Here is a 19,912-nt window from a genome sequence, read left to right as displayed (position 1 = left end):
ATAAAGGATGCTGAATATGGAGATGCCAGGGAAAAGTAAAAAACGAATGAGAAGATTCATGAGTGAAGGAGGACATGCACAGGACTGGTATAACAAAAGAGGGTGCTAAGCATTGGGTGAGATTGAGGCAGATGATTGAGATGATCCTTCAAAGGAGCAGTTGAAAGAATAACTGAGAAGTACACAAAGAATTATATTAACTAGAACAGTGGTTCTCAAACACGTACCACTAGAGGGAGCCCACCCAAAAACTTTTTTAAGATTAATTAATATACCATGTTCTGATTGAGGGATTTCTAAAAAGTTAAAATGTACAGCTCTGCTATCACTTCCGACATAAATGAAGACAGGAAACTAAAGTGATGTTGTAGGGTTACTGAAGTTGGACTAGCTGGTATATAATGATGTGCTACGTGATGGCTAGCTACACAGCTATGGTTAGTATAATATAAACCAGGGGTCAGCAACCTTTAAGACCCAAAGAGCCATTTGGACCCAGTTTCCATGCAAAAGAAAACACTGGGAGCCGCAAATACTTTTTGACATATAAAATGAAGATAACACTGTATATACTGTTTTTTACCTTTATTCTTTGTGTGAACAACTAAGGTGTGTTGCTTATGAAATCCATGAAGTGCTACAGAGAAAATTACATTTTATTTATGTAATTAACACATTTTGAAAGCTACAGCCGGCTCTATGCGTCAGCAACCATGTGTGAAAAGTGGTCAATAAAGAGATGCTGAAAAGCGTGTTCATGCAAACATCGTCAGGTCTGCCGTGGTACAATGGAATTTCTGCTCCCGAACCTCCGAACCCCCTGAACAGCAGGACTGTAAGCTGTCATCTGTGAGGCATGAGCGGTGTTTGTTTTTAACATAGTTCACGGTGGAGAACAGCTGCTGACATAATGTGGATCCGAAGACCCACAATTGGCCTACCTGGGGTTGAAAGTCTCGATAAATGCACGGCATTTTGGCAGGTACACTGGCTTCCGCGAGTGTGACGCTTATTTTGAGCAATGAAAAAATAATAAAATATAATTTTATTTTTATATTTCAATATCACAATAATCTTCCAATTTAGAACTACAAGTTAAAAAAAGAACATAAATAAAATACACTTCAACTAAATACTTGTTTATTACTAATCTACTTTCCCAAACCACGCGGAGCCGCACTATAAGGACTAAAGAGCCACAGGCGGCTCCGGAGCCGCAGGTTGTCGACCCCTGATATAAACACATTAGCACAGTGAAGCTGGAGGATGAACGCTAACTTTGCCACTCGATAAAAGCTAACACAAGGGTTCCCGATGGTTAAGGACAAATGCAATCGCATGTTGGGATGATGTAAATGAATCAAGCTTCAGTCAGGAGAACAACTGAGATAATCCATCCACAATACAAGATTATTCATTAATATACTGCTGCATGGGCTGGGCTTTAGTTACATTGTAAGGTTTTAAAAACTGAGCTTTAAAATGAACAGTGGTAATAAAAACCAAGAGAGTCCGACAGTAATCACTGCCTCATTTTTAGGGTCTTACTGAGATTAAACAGAACAAGATACAAAGCATTAAAACATGTTAAAAACACAACAGCCTTGATAAAGACAGACTAGCTTTGACCCGGAAGCGGGATTCATACTGTATGTCTTCACTTAAAGACCGGATAATCTACCTGTTCTAAATGTTTTAATGCATTACAGTTTTTATTATTATTTTCACTGTCACATCCTGTTTATGACAGTTAAAATAAATAACATTCATAAAAGAAATAAAATTGTCTCATGTAAGCTGTATATGGTGCTAAATAGGCATACACTACTGTACTTTAATGTTGGTACTTCAAGAGCCACATATTTTATGAGGTGGTATTCATTGTAAAAAGTTTGAGAACCACTAGTACATCCCAAATTTAGCCTTCATTCACAGTAAGTAACACGTTCATTAGTATGGCTCCACAGATAGTAATTTCCATCATTCGGAGACTAGAGAAGTCAGTTCAAGGAAATCTTCCAGTTTAGCTAATCTCACCAAGAATGCACATACAGTAACTACTACCATCAAACCTGCTTGAAAGAGATGGTTAAATGTTCATTCTGAACTACATCTGAGTGTATGACTGGGTATAAACGTTGTCAACTTTTATTTTTAAAGGGTCAGGAATCATTGAAAGTTTATTGGAGCACAGCGCTAAACGAGTGAAGATTTCACACAGTTAATAGGTACCAACTTCACCAAAAGGTTACAAAGTGTTTGCTCAAAAGGAGTTATCAGGTTCTTTCTATAACATTGTAAAGCGCTCTGAGCTATCAATTCAATTCAGTTTTTTTATGTTCCACCAAATCACAGCAGCAGTTGCCTCAAATTGTTTTATATTGTAAGGTAAAGACCCTACAATGATACAAAGAAAAACTCAACAATCATATGACCCCCTGTAAGCAAGCGCTTTGGTGACAGTGGGAAGTAAAAACTCCCTTTTAATAGGAAAAAACCTCTGGCAGAAATGGATTTAGGGAGGGGGCAACAATCTGCCATGACTGGCTGGGGGTGAGTGGAGGAAGACAGGACAAAGACATACTGTGGAAGAGAGCCAGAGATTATTAATAAAAATAATTAAATGCAGAGAGGTATATAAACACATAGTGAGTGAAAAAAGTGACTGAAGAAGAAACACCGAATGCATCATGGGAATCCCCAAGCAGCCTAGACCTAACACAGCATAACAAAGGGAGGATTCAGGGTCACCTGGTCCAGCCCTGACTATATGCCTTACTAAAAAGGAAAGTTTTAGGCCTAATATTAAAAGTAGAGAGTGTCCGTTTCCCAAAACCAAACTGGAAGCTGGTTCCACAGAAGAGGGGCCTGAAAGCTGAAGGCTCTCCCTCCCATTCTACTTTTAAATACTCTAGGACAGGGGTGCCCAATCCCGGTCCTCGAGAGCTACCGTCCTGCAGCTTTTAGATGCATCCTTGTTCCCACACACCTGAATCAAATGAATAGCTTGTTATCAGGCCTTTGCCAAACATGATGGCATGCTGAAGAGGTAATCAAACCATTTGATTCAGCTGTGTTGGAGTAGGGATGCATCTAAAAGCTGCAGGATAGTAGCTCTCGAGGACTGGGATTGGGCAGCCCTGCTCTAGGAACTACAAGTAAGCCTGCAGTGCGAGAGCAAAGTGCTCTAATAGGGTGATATGGTACTACAAGGTCAATAAGATAAGATGGGGCCTGCTTATTTAAGACCTTGTATGTGAGGAGCAGGATTTTAAATTCAATTCTAGATTTAACAGGAAGGCAATGAAGGGAAGCCAGTACAGGAGAAATATGCAACCGAAGGCTTTTTAGGGAGTTATTAGGATATCCTTATAATAATGAATTACAGTAGTAAAAAAAATGTAATTCAATATAAAAGATTACATTAATACTGTCAGGTAGTGCAACTATACTCATATTTTTGTTCAACTAATGTTTTAAATATTGTTGACATATTTAGGGTGGCTGTAGCCCCAACGACAGAGCAGGTGATTTACTCATTGCAAGGTTGGTGGTTTGATCCCTGGCTGCTCCAGTCTGCATGAATAGAATACAGTAATATCTTCCAACCGACAATATACTAAAAACAAATCAAAAAGATTTATTTATACAATAATTAGCAACAGTAATCCTTGGTTTGGTTTTTAGTTCATTGGTTTGGTTCTTATGCAGATCTACACTTGAATAAACAACAGCTTTGTGCTACAGTATTTCACTCTAAGCAGTATTATCTGCTAATATTTGTTAATTACTAACATCCATGACAGTATATATGTCAGCTGAAAAGTTAATTAGTGTTATAGGTAATTTAAAAAAAAGTGTCACCATTATAAATGTATCCACTAGAGAGCTCTAGATGGAAAATAGACATGGTAAATCCCTCCCAACATTTTCCTACTTGGATTTTTTCCCAGGAGGGCTGGCAGTCTATCTCTCCATACAACACAATCTGGAGCCTGTTAGTTTTTCTTATGCAGATTCCTCTAATTAGTACAAATATAACTGAATAATTTGAAAGCTTCAGAATTAAAGGAGTGAGAGTCTGGACCGTGTGCAAGCATAGACCTAAGTAATTACATTAGGATCTATAATGATAGAAGCATAACACAAAGTTAATTTAGCAGCAGGATGCTCAGACAGGTTCAAAGGGAGGTGAGGACACCTGCGTCTTCATCCTCCAAAAGTATGGTGATGTGATACAAAGAGTTTTTAATGTCTAATGATAAACTTTTTTTTTTAGAATTGAAGGTAAATTACTGCGCTTCAAATGTTGTCTAGTTCAGTGCACACTTTTACAGGCCCCTTTATATATAACCCAATAAAGGGGTGGTGTGGGGGTGGGTGGTTATAGAAAAGCACAGCTGATGGTCAGATCCATCACCTCATGACAACATCAATTTTTGTTTTTGTTTTATTATAAAGATTTTGCATTATATCATAAATAAATGTGGGTCATCCTAAAGCAAGCACAATACCCATGATAAAATACATATTTGTGTGTTTGTGTGACTTTTTGTACTACTTTTTCGTGGCTTGGTCTTCCTAAACCAGAGCTCTTTTCAACGCTTTACTTCAAATATGGAATCCTAATTCCAACAATGCACTGGATGAGGTTTTCAGAATCCACAGTGAAAAAAATACATGATTTAAATGAGAGAGAGAGAAGCTGCAATAAATCCCTCCCAGGATGACAACTGTGTGCCCATCCCAGCAGAAGGAGGAGGGAGGCTCCAGATGGAGCCCTCACGACCAAAAGACAACAGCTCCAGAGAACCAGCGGCAACAGGCAGTCTACTCTGCAACAGCCCATCCATCCCGTCATAAGCCAACAGCGATCCCCAGGTGCCAGAGAACTGCGCCACTAAACGAACAGCGACCCTGGGACGCGGCCAGCCTGGCCCTCGAGCCACCAGGCAACCACTGCCCTGGCAGGGTGCAGGAACACCCGCCCACTCCCCTTCCCACTCGTCAAAGTTGGAAGTGATATATTGGTGCGTATGTTGGTGTACGGTAGTGTGAAAAAGTGTTTGCCCCCTTCCTGATTTCCTATATTTTTGTATGTTTGTCACACTTTCAGATCAGCAAAAATGTAAATATTAGATAACGCTAACACAAAACACAAAATGCAGTTTCTAAATTAAGGTGTTTATGATTAAGGAGGAAAAAAATCCAAACTTATATGGCTCTGAGTGAAAAAGTGATTGCCTCCTACAGCTAATAACTGGTTCGGCCACCATTAGAAGCAACAACTGTAATGAAGGACTTATGATAACTAGCAATGAATCTCTGTGGAGGAATTTTGACTCATTCATCTTTGCAGAGTTGTTGTAATTGTCACGGCGGGGTGCGCCGATGTGTGTGGAAACAGGACCCAAAAGCAGATGATGACGAGGAGTTGTAAGGTTAAACAGAAAAGTGAAGCTTTATTTAAATGACGGCAGGGATAAACCAGGAAACCAAAACAAACTGGCAAAACACTAAGAGGTACTAAGACCAAAAACTATAACTGTGGAGAAAATAAACAGGCAAAGACAAAAACTAAGGCTAAGGTCAACATAACAAACGAAAACCGTAACTAAGACTGAGGTCAAATAAACAGACGAACCGATAAAGGCAAGCAGAAAACAAAAGGCTTAAATACAGACATGAGGTGATCAGGGGAAATGGCGACACATGGGGGAACAGCTGACAAACATAACCCTAATGACAGGACCAAGAGAGAGTGAAACTAAATACAATGACCAAAGAACACACGACACTGTCAGAATAAAACAGGAAACACTGAAAACTAAACATGACAACACAATAAGACAGACCTAATACGTGATGAATGAATACAAAACCCCAAACATAAAAAGCCCAGGAACAATAACCAATAACTGCCCAAACTAAAGGCAAAATAGGAAATAACACAAAAACTAATAACATATCAAAAAATGAGAAAAATACAAAGAGAACTCAGAGTGCTGGGTCGGAGACCCAGCCTGTGACAGTAATTCAGCTACATTGGAGGGTTTTCAAGCATGAACCACCTTTGTAAGGTCATGCCACAGCATCTCAATCATATTCAGGTCAGGACTTTGCCTAGGCCACTCCAACATTTTTCTTAAACCATTTGGAGGAGGACCTGCTGGTGCATTTTGGATCATTGTCCTGCTCCTGCACTTCAGCTTGAGGTCACAAACAGCCAGCCGGACATTCTCCTTCAGGATGTTTTTGTAGACAGAAGAATTCATGGTTCCATTTACCACAGCAAGTCTTCTAGGTCCTGAGCAAAACAGCCCCAGACCAGCCTCATACTACCACCACCATATGTTACTGTCGGTATAATGTTCCTTTTTTTAAAATGCTGTGTTAGTTTTATGCCAGATGTAATTGGGGACACACATTCCAAAGTTAAACTTTTGTCTCGTCAGTCCACAGAGTATTTTCCCAAAGGTCTTTGGGATCATCAAGCTGCTTTCTGGAGGAACGGAGGCGAACCTTTATGTTCCTTTTGCTTAGCAATGGTTTTTGTCTTGGAACTGTGGAAGGGACGAACACTTTTTCGTACCACTGTATGTGTACAAAGTGAAAAAGATGGGTATAACTTTGTGTAAACTAGAGTGCTATTAAAACTGATGGAATAGATGTGACATGAGCACCTGACTGTTGGTCATTGACTACAATGTAATTAAAAACCAGGGGCAGGTCATCGCACAGCACATCAAGCAAATTCATATAAATGGCCCAAACCACTGTGGTCCATGCAGACCCTATGTCTGGGAGTGGTGTGTTGTTTAAGGGAGTAGCGGGGAGGGTTGGGATACATATGACCGGGAGGTAAAGGAGTACCCTCAGAAGGAGAGAACCATGCTAACAACTGACTCAGTAAGGACCCCTATTCCACAGACCTCACTGCAAAAAAAAATAGGATCCAGGGCCCGCAATGACAACACCCTGGACCACCACCACGTCCCAACGCCAGTCATTAACTCAAAGGACTTATCTTATCTTAAACATTTATATGTATATTTTGCAAGAGTAGATATGGGAGCAGGTTTTAAAAGGCTATTTAAAAGCAATTTTACAGTGGAATTTTACAAGAAATTGTGATGCAGTCTTTTGAGGTCTGAAACTTTCAAACTAGGAAGTATTACTCAACTGCACTTTTCATCAGTATTACTCATTTCTGGCCTAATTTCAAGTGTGAATGCGTTTTCATACTTTGAAATGTGTATGAGCTGAAGACATCAAGGGATTGACTTGACCAGTTTTAAAGTTTAGGGTATCTTCATTCAATGATAATTCTGTGAATTTTAAAGGATAGAAGAAAGTTGTCATAAATAATATGAAGTTATCGTGTCTCTTTGCACAGGCTATCATATTCTCCAAGCACATTCACATATTTATGTGAATAAAATATTAAGCTCCAATAACTGAGAGCTTATTTTCCTCAACAAAAAAATACTGCACATAGAGCAGGCAATTTGGTTCCCGGTGATCATTCCCTTGTTTGAAAATCACTTGAATGTTTGGTTAAACACTCTTTCTCCCATCTGGATCAGCCTCCTGCTCATAATGACTTTTATGATTATTTGATTAAAACTTCTACAAACACCTAGTCAGCCAGTTTACTGCACTTTTTAAACTTACAGCACCTACATACATTTATTTCCTCATTGTGTGATAAATGCAAAGCAATGGAAGGAACTCTTGGCCACCTTTTCTGGTCTTGCCCTACACTTAGGTGTTTCTGGGAAGAGATATTTAATATATATAGCTGGATTTATGACTTAAAATTAAAGCCAGAGGGTATACTTGCAGTGCTAGCCCTATGTGAGATGATTGCATTTCTGTATATTGTAGAGGTTCGTTATGGTCTTGCTAACACTCACTTTAAATTTTTTAAAATCTGGAACTCTTTTCTCAATCATATTAACAGAGAATCAACAATGTTTAACCCATTCACCTGCACTTTATGTTTATGTGAAACTACACCTCTGCCGGACCCTAACTCCTTCTTGGACTTGTTCCCCACATCTTTTAGACTCTGAACTTTCTGTTGCCCTGTCTAACTTCACACAGAAGACCATTTTGTTCGGACTCCATTATTTCTCTTGTACTTTTAATATGGACTGACTAACCAGTGTTGTTGTTGCTGTTGTTTTCTTTTCTCTGTCCTTTGTACTTTTATCTTGGGTGATTTGATGTCATTTCGAACTTAAAATGTTATAAATAACCTTTAAAAATAAAAGAAAAAGAAAATCACTTGAATTACTTTTACTAATAAAAAAGATATTAAAAGATTGATTCCTTTTTTTCTTTAATGAAAACTTGAACAACACTTTGTGGATTTGGATCAATGCTTCCCAACCACAACTGCACACACTATAAAAAACAAAAAAACAACAACAACAAAAAAATCACATACACATATGGACTCGCTTATTTAGGCTTCACTTCACTGCTTCCTCCTCCTCCATTGACTCAGAACAGCAGTTGTCCATGAGGGTCATGTTCCTATTTGGAAAGTATTGATTAGAGTGCTTATCCCCTTAATCAGTGTGAGAGAGCGCCCCAGGCTGAACACACACACACGCACTGAGCTCCTACATCTCTTTCATTCTTCAAACTGTTCTGAAAAGTTTTAGTTATTTTTGTTTTCATTCATTTTTTAAATATGCAGTGCTTCAACAATAATTTGGATAGAAAACAGCAGAACCTAAATTAAAATTATATTTACGAGTTTAAAAATTCTTATTTTGTTGGAGCACTAATCCAAAACCAGCAGACATTTAAGCACAACTGAAGGCATCACAAATTATTCACGTTTGAAAAGATGACTATTTCCACCTAGGAGGTCCCTGGACTGGGGCCAGGCTGCATCTGTTGTTAAAATGCAACCCGTCACCATTATTTGAAGGTCACCGAGCATGACAAATTAGCTGAACGGCTTGTCTAGTGCTAAAATGAAGTTCAGTGACATCAGTGCGTACCGATTCATTGTTAAAAAGCTTTTAATTCTTATTTTATCTTTTGTTAAGGAGAAGAAAAAATATATTATGTTTATCTTTTTATCTTTTGTTCAAATAGTGTGTTATTCATTTTGGCCTCACAATTGGCGAGGTGAGTGAATTTGGGGATTATGTTGTGAGTAAAAAATCCAGGGATTAACCGGTTAAAGGCAAGGCAAGGCAAGTTTATTTGTATAGCACAATTCAACAACAAGGTGATTCAAAGTGCTTTACAGAGACATTAGAAACAAGAACAAATAAAAAGCATGATTTAAAATTGATTAAAACAAGCAAATAAACTAACTAACTAATTAACAAACAAACAAACAAACAACAGTATATAAAATCAAAACAGATAAAATCAGAACAGTAGATAAAATCAGTAGTTAAATGTAAGTTTTGAAATTTAAGCTTAAAGTGTGGATTTGGTGCTTTATTCAAATGCAGCTGAGAACAGGTGAGTCTTCAACCTGGATTTAAATAAACTGAGTGTTTCAGCTGATCTGAGGCTTTCTGGGAGTTTGTTCCAGATATAAGGAGCATAAAAGCTGAATGCAGCTTCTCCGTGTCTGGTTCTGACTCTGGGAACTGATAAAAGACCGGATCCAGATGACCTGAGGGATCTGGATGGTTCATACTGGGTCAGGAGGTCATTGATGTATTTTGGTCCTAAACCATTCAGAGCTTTATAGGCCAGCATCAGAACTTTAAAGTCTATCCTCTGACGGACAGGCAGCCAGTGTAAGGACCTCAGAGCTGGACTGATGTGGTCCACTTTTTTGGTCTTAGTGAGGACTCGAGCAGCAGAGTTCTGAATGAGCTGTAGTTGTCTGACTGATTTTTTAGGTAGACCTGTAAAGATGCTGTTACAGTAATCAAGCCTACTAAAGATGAATGCATGGACTAGTTTTTCCAGGTCCTGTTGAGACATCAGATCTTTTATCCTTGAAATATTCTTGAGGTGATAGTAAGCTGACTTTGTTATTGTCTTAATGTGTTTTTCTAAGTTTAGGTCTGCATCCATCACTACACCCAAATTTCTCGCCTGGTTTGTGGTTTTTAGGTGTATAGATTGAAGTTCTCTGGTGACCTGTAATCGTTTTTCTTTGGCGCCAAAGACTATTACCTCAGTTTTGTTTTTGTTTAGCTGGAGAAAATTGTGGCACAACCAGTCATTGATTTCCTCAATGCATTTACCAAGAGCCTGTACAGGGCCTCGGTCTCCTGGTGACATTGTGATATATATTTGTGTGTCATCTGCATAGCTGTGATAGTTTATTTTGTTGTTGTTTATAATCTGTGCCAGTGGGAGCATGTAGATGTTAAACAGAAGGGGTCCCAAGATGGAACCTTGGGGAACTCCACATGTGATACTTGTCTGCTCAGATGTGAAGTTACCTATTGATACAAAGTATTTCCTGTTTTCTACGTATGTTTTGAACCAGTTTAGTACAGTTCCTGAAAGACCTGTCCAGTTCTCCAGTCGTTTGAGTAATATGTTGTGGTCAACTGTATCAAATGCTGCACAGAGATCCAGTAAAACTAGGACTGACATTTTTCCACTGTCTGTATTCAGACATATGTCATTAAACACTTTGGTCAGAGCGGTTTCAGTGCTGTGGTTCTGTCTAAAACCTGACTGGAAGGCATCATAGCAGTTATTCTGTGTTAAGAAGTAACTGAGCTGTTGAGAAAGCATTAAACAACATTAAAAGTAGTTGTTGAATAATCTTTGGTCGGTTAATGAATAGACTGATTTGATTATTTACACATATATTACATGTACAGACATAAAGCTATAAATTATAACTATATTAAATATCTAACTGTATCCTAGCTATAAAAACAGACAAAAAATGTTACTAGATGCAGAAAATGTTTATATATGTTGTAATTTTTCCACACACACATTAATCCATCCAACTATTCATTTCTTCTGCTCATCCATAAGGCGCTGTACACTCTGGACAGCCTGCCACAGTATAGACAGTATTAGCTCATGAAAATATTCTGATGTAATTTAAAAAAAACAGGTGGACAGGTGTGCTTTTTTAAAATATATTTTAGAAAGTCACAGTAGCTATACATCTACGTGATGTACAAAAGAAGTTGAATTTTATTTAAAAGTCATCAATTTATCCAATAGTTGAAAGTCTGGTTGTGATCAGAGTGTGTGTAGATATTTCTATAAAGAATGTATGGCAGTAATTAATAATTTATTGTGAACACCATGCATTTTACCATCCATTCGTTTTAGTCTAATAAGTATTTGATGTTACTTACTAGTTGTTGTTGTTTTTTTTTAGAAATGATTCCAACTGAATGCCTTTTTAAAAACATCAACAACATTTGGAGCTCTTTGCATCAGTGTGTTGTTTTACTTTTGTCTTTCTATTATTCTCACACTTCATTAGTGGGAACCTTTCTGTTTTGTAGCGTCCACTTTTTTCTGCTACCCGGCAAATTTACTGGCAGTACCAGAAACCAAAAACAATCCTCTTATTGTTTTGGTTGCACAGTCAAGCCATCATTATAGACTGAGAACCCTGAAGGTAAAATGTACTGTATGTACACAAATATTATCTACGTATTAAAGTACTTGTTGGTTATTTTTTTGGTGATTCATAAACTTTAATTAAACAACTTGTTTTAGCAATACCATTACAAGGTCACTGCAGGTTCTTCTTTAACTGCTCTGTTTCATGAGGATTTTAAGCAGCTTACGTATTTTGGTATAGATGATAGAAGAAAGTTTGTGTGATGAATGAGCAGTATTGTGGATAGTCAATGAAGACGAATGATGAAAAGGTTCTTGTTCACATACCAGGCAGGAGAAGGAGTCGTTCATTCGATGCTGGAGTGTGTGTTTCTGTAAAATGGTGAACAGGGCAGCGTGGTCGAACTGACACGGAGACGCTGAGATCAACTTTTCCACTGCCTGACGCTGAGATGGATCAAGACCTGAAAAGAAAATACAGAGGTGGATGAAGGAACGACAATTAGATGTGCACAACCTTGCCAAGAGTTTAAAAAAATTGAACTCGATAACTAGATGTGAACTGTAAAATCCATACTATGCTACTATGGTGTTTTTTTTTTCAGAGCAGCGGAGTCTGGATGAGGTTAGGGAAACATGCTCTTTGGTCTGAAACTCAACAACAATTGAAACAATTAGTGATAAAGATATGAGAGATGTTGCAATCCTGAATATAAATCTATGGGATATTTCTCTAAAGATTAGTTAGAATAATTAAAGTAGATGTCCCAACACTACCCACAAAGAGCCATTTAACAACTGACTCAGGAAACATGAGGTGATCATTAAACACTTGAAAGTAGGGTAGAAAAAAAACACAGACAGGAAAATAGCAATAAATCAGTTATTAAAACAGCAGATCAGGCTTCATGTCTACATTCAAACATTGTGCAATGTGCCATGTTTTACTGATGACAAAATGTGAGTTGCTCAACAGCTGATGGGACAAATGAGACTGACTTAAGAAACTTTGAGGAGGCAATGACAAGAGACTTCGACTTCTGACAATAGTGTATGTGTTCAGTCAAGTCTTTGATCTTAATTGTATATAAGCCAGTAGGCCAGAAACTGAAATAACATCAATAGCAATGAGTTTGTGCAATCATGCTCAATCATGTTCAATCTTGTGTCATCACTGGGTCAAGTCATATGATTGAGAAAATGGAGTTTGCAAAATCACTGGGTCAAGGTTTGGTACCGTTACATCTGTATGTTTGAGTTTACAGGAGACAGAAAGACTGGGACATCTGCAGAGTCCCAGTCCCAAGGTGTTTTCAGGCTGGATATACTAAAATCTCTCCGGTCCATTCTGAGGGTTTCTTCCCAGAGTTTAGAAATGAGCCCATCCTAAAAACATTGAAGTAGAGGCGCCCAGGAAGAGCCGAACCACCTCATGTCTTGACTTAAAAGCTTCCCACCACATGTCTGAGTTCCTCATCCCTTCTCCAAGTCTGAGCACAGTTGCTGCTCAGTTCAACCACTTGTATCCACAGTCATATAATTTCAGTCATTTACCCGTGTTAATGACCATCGGTAAGTGCTGGAAAATACTTAAACCATGGCAATAAGAACATGCCAATGAGAGCAATCCACTATAAATAAAAACGTGTCAGTCACTTTTATAATAATATGTAAATATTTAAAAAGCTACAGCTCAGGTGGTAAAGGGGATTGCTACAAATTACAGTGTTATTAGTTTGATTACAGGTCAAACTAATAACAGGTCAGTATGCACAAGACAAATCACTGATTCATCCTTTTATCCCATCATTGGCAGTGCTGTTGCCATAGACATACGATGGATGGACAAGACAGACAATGAGAAGCACTTTGTGGAATTACTAAGGTTAAATGAATACTGCAGTTTCCAAACACAGTCATACATGAGAAACATGTTAAACAGAAGAAAATATTAGAAAAAAGGGGTTTTAAAGGGGTGATTAATAGGAAAAAAAAAAAATATATATATATATATATATTTTTTTTTTTTTTTTTTTTTACTAAAAATATGGAAAGTTTGATACAATACCATGGATCTATTCATGTCTTGTCTCAGGTCTTGGTATCAGACATGCTAAAGTCCTAATGTGTGTACTGCAAAAGAAAAGTGACTGCATAATGTAAAGATGCACAATATGGGAAAAATCAAGCAAATTGCAGTTTTTATTTCTTCTTATGAGTATTGTGGGGTGGCAGGTGTGTATGTGACTGTGTCAAAACAAAGTGCAACAAATGTGGGACAAAGTCCAGCTATAAAACTAAAAAATGTATTTTAAAAAAATGCACACAATACATATTATTTAAACTGATTATTTCATTAACTTGGGTGTGTTCCTGAGTTTTATTAATGATAACAGAGAAAAAAAACATTACAAGATTTTCATATGAGTACATTCTGGAATAGCTAGTAATGAAGTCATTTTTATGCAGCAGCCCTGACAGTTCACTTTGGATGTGCACTGCCTGAAGCTGCAGGCGATAATGAGGCTTTGGGGTCAGTGATGAAAGAATCAACAGAAAATGAAAAAAAAAATAAAAGAAGCCGAAGAGGCGCAGGGTGTCCCAGCCTGAGCAAACCTGGGTCATTTCCAGTCCTTTCAGGCCTTTCTGATAATGGCCCTGCCAAATGAAAAGCCTAACACTCTCCACTCTGCCTTTATTGTGGGAGTACATTTCAGGATGGGAAGCTTCTGACTGTGACACATGGCCCCACAAAAGACCACAGCTCACTGAGAATACTGGCGCTGTTTCCACGCCTGTGGCTCATGCCCAAGACAAGCTTTTAGTGATCACTTTTATTATCGCTGTCATTTTGTTTTTTGTGTGGATGCAGAGAAGCCCATGAGGACTCTCAGGCATTTGTGCTTTTCATCTCCTCCTCATTTTCTTGTTGCCTTTGTCCAAAAGAGAAAAGCGAAAAACAAAAAAACAGGAGAAGTGAAATCTCCACAATCAACTTCCAATCAACGCTCCTCTGCTTTCTTTTTCCATCTTTTCTTTTCATTCTTCCACTTTTCTGTCAGCGACTGCCCTTCGGGTGTGATGGCCTGCTTTCTCTCTAATTCCGATGTAGGTCATTTTAAATTTGTTACCTCCATAACAGTGTACTGTCCTCAATGTAATTTAGAGAAAAGACAGGGAGTGAAGGAGATAGGACTCTAAAGAAAGCGAGACAAAGAGATATAGATTAGTACTGATAATAAGAGGAGGGAAAAGGAGGGGTAATATTGATTGGGAGACAGACGGCCGGAGGAGTGATGTTGATTTCTGTCAAGTCCAACTTTCAGCTATTATGTTCAGGTTGTGTGTGTGCGCGTGTGTGTGCGCGTCTGTGTGTGTGTGAATGAGCAGAAAATATGGATCGATCTTCATGCATTTTTCTCGGCTATCTACAGGTTTTTCTGCTCTGGAAGTTTCTCATTAGTGTGACTACATGAGCATAATTTTCTGGTTTTGCTGAACATGACACACAATTGCACAAAAAATGGTCAGTCAAAGGCACAAATTCAATTGATTATTCTTAGGACTGGTTTCTGTTGGGGACACCAAACTATGACTAGTATTAGTAGCTACATGCAACCTAAACTAAACACGCACAGCCATTGTTTATAAGTTTCATAAATGAATAAAACAGACACACAAATCCATACACCAGTTAAGTACAGGCAGAAAGTAAAAAAACAAACCAAACAAAGCAAAGAAGCAACCAACATTTTTAAACTTCAGTGTCAATAAAGAATGAATACCTTCTTAAAACTAATTGAAACAAATAATAATATTCAGGCAAAACATTAGCAGCCTGAATTAACTGCATTCAAGACATTTAAAATTGCCTTAGATTTATTAAGTTCGATACATTTTTGTTTACTCTGCAGCTGATTACAAGAGGAAGGAGCTGCAAATTTGAATGGTCTTTTTCTAAATTCAGCACAAACCTCTGAGACAGAACTCTTGGGATCTAACACAATACCTTTTTTGACGAAGTCTATAAATTACATGCAAGCAAACCAAGAACAGCCTTATAAATGTGAATATATCAGTGGGCGAGTCTACAGCATACTTTGGTTTCGACCAGTCCTCTATTTATCGTCTCCAGTTGGTCCAAAAATGCAACTGCTTGTCTGTTGACTAGTACAAAATGGAGGGAGCATATAACCCAGTGTTGGCCTCTTTACACTGGCTTCCTATTAGTTACAGGAACCAAATTAACATTTTACGTTTTGTTTTTAAACAGATAGGTAAGACGAGCCCCTTCTTACCTATCTGAGCTTCTATCAATGCATGCAAACAATGCAAACTAATGTTATTTATTCCAAGGTCGAAACCTAAATCTCGCTGTGAAAGGACCTGCTACATCTCTCTGTTGCAGGTCCCAGACTCCGGAATAGACTACTGCCAAATATTAGATCTACACAAAACACTAGAATATTTTAAATCTCTAATACTAATTACAGCATGGAGCCCTACTCTAAAAGAACATAAAGGTAAACACTGTCTGTGAAGCTGGATTTAAGAAATAAGTGTTTAAGTTGAAGCATTTATAACAGTTGAGGGCCATCTTGTGCCAGCACATCCAACCAATACATAAAATAACAGGTTACTACATGTGCATCACATCACAAAATATATCTTTTTTTACCAAAGCACAATGAAATCCCAACACTAACACACAACATACAAACCACTTACTGCTAAAGAGACAGAATGAAAGTGGGCAGTGTATCTTTGCCTTTTTAAAAATAAAAACCGCTGCAGCAGGGGGCAGTACAAAAGCAACCCCTTACACTGCTTTTTGGTTTTAGTTTCCTTGTTTACACTAAATGATCAATTCTGTCACTAGTTAACTAACAAACTACTCTAAGCAACAAACTCTTAGCAGCAATCAACCAACCCAGTGAAGTTATGTTCTCTACAGGCACGAGATGGTGCTCAACACCTTCTAACGTTCTAAAAAATGTAAACACGTATGGCTTAAACCAAGTCGCAGACAGTCTTAAATCTACAGCAGTTGTTTTAGATTTATTTCATGAATAATATATGTAGTGTTTAAGGCCCACTTTAATAAATTCCTTTAAAACATTAAATCATTATTTATTTACATTTTTTAAATCCGCAGATTATGTTTGTCTGTTATTCAATACTGATGATCTGAAACATTTAAGTATGAAAAATATTTTAAAATGTTAGAAATCATGGAACAAAAAGGACCAAATTCAGACTCCAGCAACAGAATTCATAATCAATAAAAAAAACAAACTTTTATTTAATCTACTTCGACGATGAGATCTTTAAGATGTGATGATCATTCAGGATAAATAGTCACACTGTATGCATCAAAGTTGTTCAAGTGTTTATGACAGCATGCAAGCTTTAAATATCCTTTTTTAAATAAAAAGAAAAAAAGTTAAAATTGAGCTTTCACACATCTGTTGTTGGCTTCTCTTTACTGGCAAGAGATGGAGACGTTATGGTTGTTTTTCCTGAAATCACCATAGAATTAACCAGTAATTAAATTTACTTACCCAGTACTTAAAATATAGCATAACGAGTATTTTGAAATTATGGCTATCTTACAGGAAAGGAGACACATGGTGACGGAATTACCAAGGGACTTTAGCTTGCATAACACTCAGGTATTCTATGTATGAAAATATCTTGCTGGAGTGGAAGTTGCTAACAGGAGAAGGTGGTGCCAAATCTCAAACCTTTAATCATCTCAAACTGGTTCGCTTGGGATGTGGTGAAATGGGGTATTTTCAAGATGGATGTGCAGATTGATTGATTGATTGAATCTTTATTTTGAACATGTTGAAAAAGTATAAAAAAAAATAGAATTAAAAGAGACAAATGAACAAAGCAAACAAAAGGAAAACGAGCAACCACAACTCCAAATAACGTCCATGTTCAAAAAGGAGCAGGAAGAAGCATAAGCTTATTTAATCCCACCCCTTTTCCACTATCTAGTATCAATAGACTACAGAAATACCTCCTTGCAATTACATTATATGTTATGTGTAATTTTTTTTTTTTTTTTAATATATCCATACATACGTATATACACACATACGCACATATACACATTTTCAATAACCCCATTAACACCTCAAGGATACACAACCTACAATTATATATATATATATATATATATATATATAGCCATACCAACAAACCCGTGCATGCGCACACACATTTAAATATTAGACAAGAACACCCTATCAAATCTCTACCTTTTCCCTGTACCCTGTAATAACCATATCCTTAAACCGCTTTTTAAACTGCGCCATGCTTGGACATTGCTTCATATCTTTACTTAGTCTGTTCCACAGCTTCACTCCACACACAGAGATGCAAAAACTTTTTAATGTTGTACGGATACGAGGATGTTTTAAATTTAATTCCCCCCTCAAATTGTATCCCCGTTCCCTTTTAGAAAACATTTTTAGAATATTGTCAGGAAGCAGGTTATTTATTGCTTTATATATAATTTGTGCTGTGAGAAAATGAACCAGATCTGTGAATTTTAGAATTTTTGATTTTAAGAATAGTGAATTTGTATGATCTCTGTAACCAGTTTTATGGATTATCCTTATGGCCCTTTTTTGTAATATAAAGATTGATGATAGCGAACATTTGTAAGTATTGCCCCAAACCTCTGCACAGTAATTCAAATACGGTGCAATCAGGGAACAATAGAGAATGTGGAGTGATTTGTGGTCCAGAATGTGTTTTACTTTACTCAAGATTGAGACACTTCTTGAAATTTTGTTATGTATATGATTTATATGAGACTTCCAGTTTAATTTATCATCTATAATCACACCAAGAAACTTATGTTCAAGTACTCTTTCAATTTCCACACCATCTACATGAATCTGCACTTGTGCATTTCTAAGGGAATTCCCAAATAAGATAATTTTAGTTTTACTTAGATTTAGCGATAGTTTGTTCCTGTTAAACCATTTTTTAATTTTGCACATTTCTGAAGTAATTGTATCCAGCAGCTCCTTTAGATTCCCCCCAGAACAAAAAATATTTGTGTCATCTGCAAATAATACTAATTTTAATATATCAGATGCCTTACAAATATCATTTATATAAATAATAAATAATTTTGGACCCAGTACAGAGCCTTGTGGAACACCACAAGCAATGTCCAAGCATGATGAGGAATGGACACCCAGCTTCACAAATTGTTTCCGGTCACTTATAATTTTTCACCCATTGCAGTACAACCCCCCTAATCCCATACCGTTCCAGTTTATTAATTAATATGTCATGATTGATTGTGTCTAATGCTTTCTTGAGATCCAGAAATACTCCAGCTGCATACTGTTTCTGATCTATAGCATTCGTAATCTCCTCAATTGATTCGATTAATGCCAGAGATGTTGATCTTTTTGATCTGAATCCATATTGACTGTCAGAGAGTAATTTATATTTATCTAAGAATTTGTCTAATCGTTTATTAAACAGGTTTTCTAGGATTTTGGAGAATTGTGGTAGTAAAGAAACAGGCCTGTAATTTGTGAAGTGGCGTCTATCCCCGGTTTTATACAGCGGCACAACTTTAGCTATTTTCATTTTGTTTGGCACTTTTCCCGTCTGAAATGATAAGTTGCAAATATATGTTAGAGGTCCTACAATTCCTTCAATGACCTTCTTGACGATTTTCATGTCAATATCATTACAATCAGTAGATGTTTTATATTTACACATGTGTACAATGTCAATTATTTCTTTTTCCTCCACTGATGTGAGGAACATTGAGTTAGGGTTCCTATCAATCAGGTTTTCACTACATTCTACTGATGGCAGTGACTCAGGAATTTGTTCTGCCAGTTTTGGTCCAATATTTACAAAATAATGATTAAAGCTGTTGACCTTATCAGCAGTGTTTTCCATAATATTGCCATTATCGATAAAGTATTGTGGATAACTTTGTTGTCCAGAATTATTTTTAATGATACCGTTTAAAACATCCCATATTCCGTTCATATTATGTTTATTGTTGTTCAATATTTTACTATAATACTCCTTTCTACATACACGTATAATATTGGTCAACTTATTTTTGTATTTTTTATATTTATTTTCAGCATCTTTTGTTCTTTGTTTTAGGTATTCCCTATAGAGTGTATTTTTCTTTTTACATGCATTTTGTAAACCCTTAGTGAGCCATGGTCTATCTGAATATTTGTGCTTTCTGTTGTATTTTATTGTTGGACAGTTTTTATCGTACAACTCCATGAATATTCTTAAAAATATGCCATATGCAATATCAATATCAGCTTCTTTGTACACATTGTCCCAGTCCTGATTTAATAGATCGTTCTTAAATGCA

The 19,912-nt window shown here is 37.1% G+C and overlaps 1 protein-coding gene across 4 annotated transcripts in view; it reads right to left on the bottom strand.

Annotated features, from left to right (window-relative positions):
• The window catches only part of cadps2 (Ca++-dependent secretion activator 2), a 198,404-nt gene that overhangs the window by 111,341 nt on the left and 67,151 nt on the right, over positions 1-19,912 (bottom strand). For all 4 annotated transcript variants that reach the window (XM_082540795.1, XM_082540794.1, XM_082540797.1 and 1 more), the window contains exon 12: positions 11,860-11,996. In XM_082540795.1, coding sequence (XP_082396921.1) covers positions 11,860-11,996 — 137 coding nt within the window. The remainder of the gene's footprint in view (positions 1-11,859; positions 11,997-19,912) is intronic.

This window comes from Aulonocara stuartgranti, assembly GCF_965226115.1.
Source record: "Aulonocara stuartgranti genome assembly, chromosome: 7".
Lineage (NCBI taxonomy): Eukaryota > Metazoa > Chordata > Actinopteri > Cichliformes > Cichlidae > Aulonocara > Aulonocara stuartgranti.
Note: the sequence above shows the minus strand (reverse complement) of the source record. Positions and strands in the feature narration are given on the sequence as shown.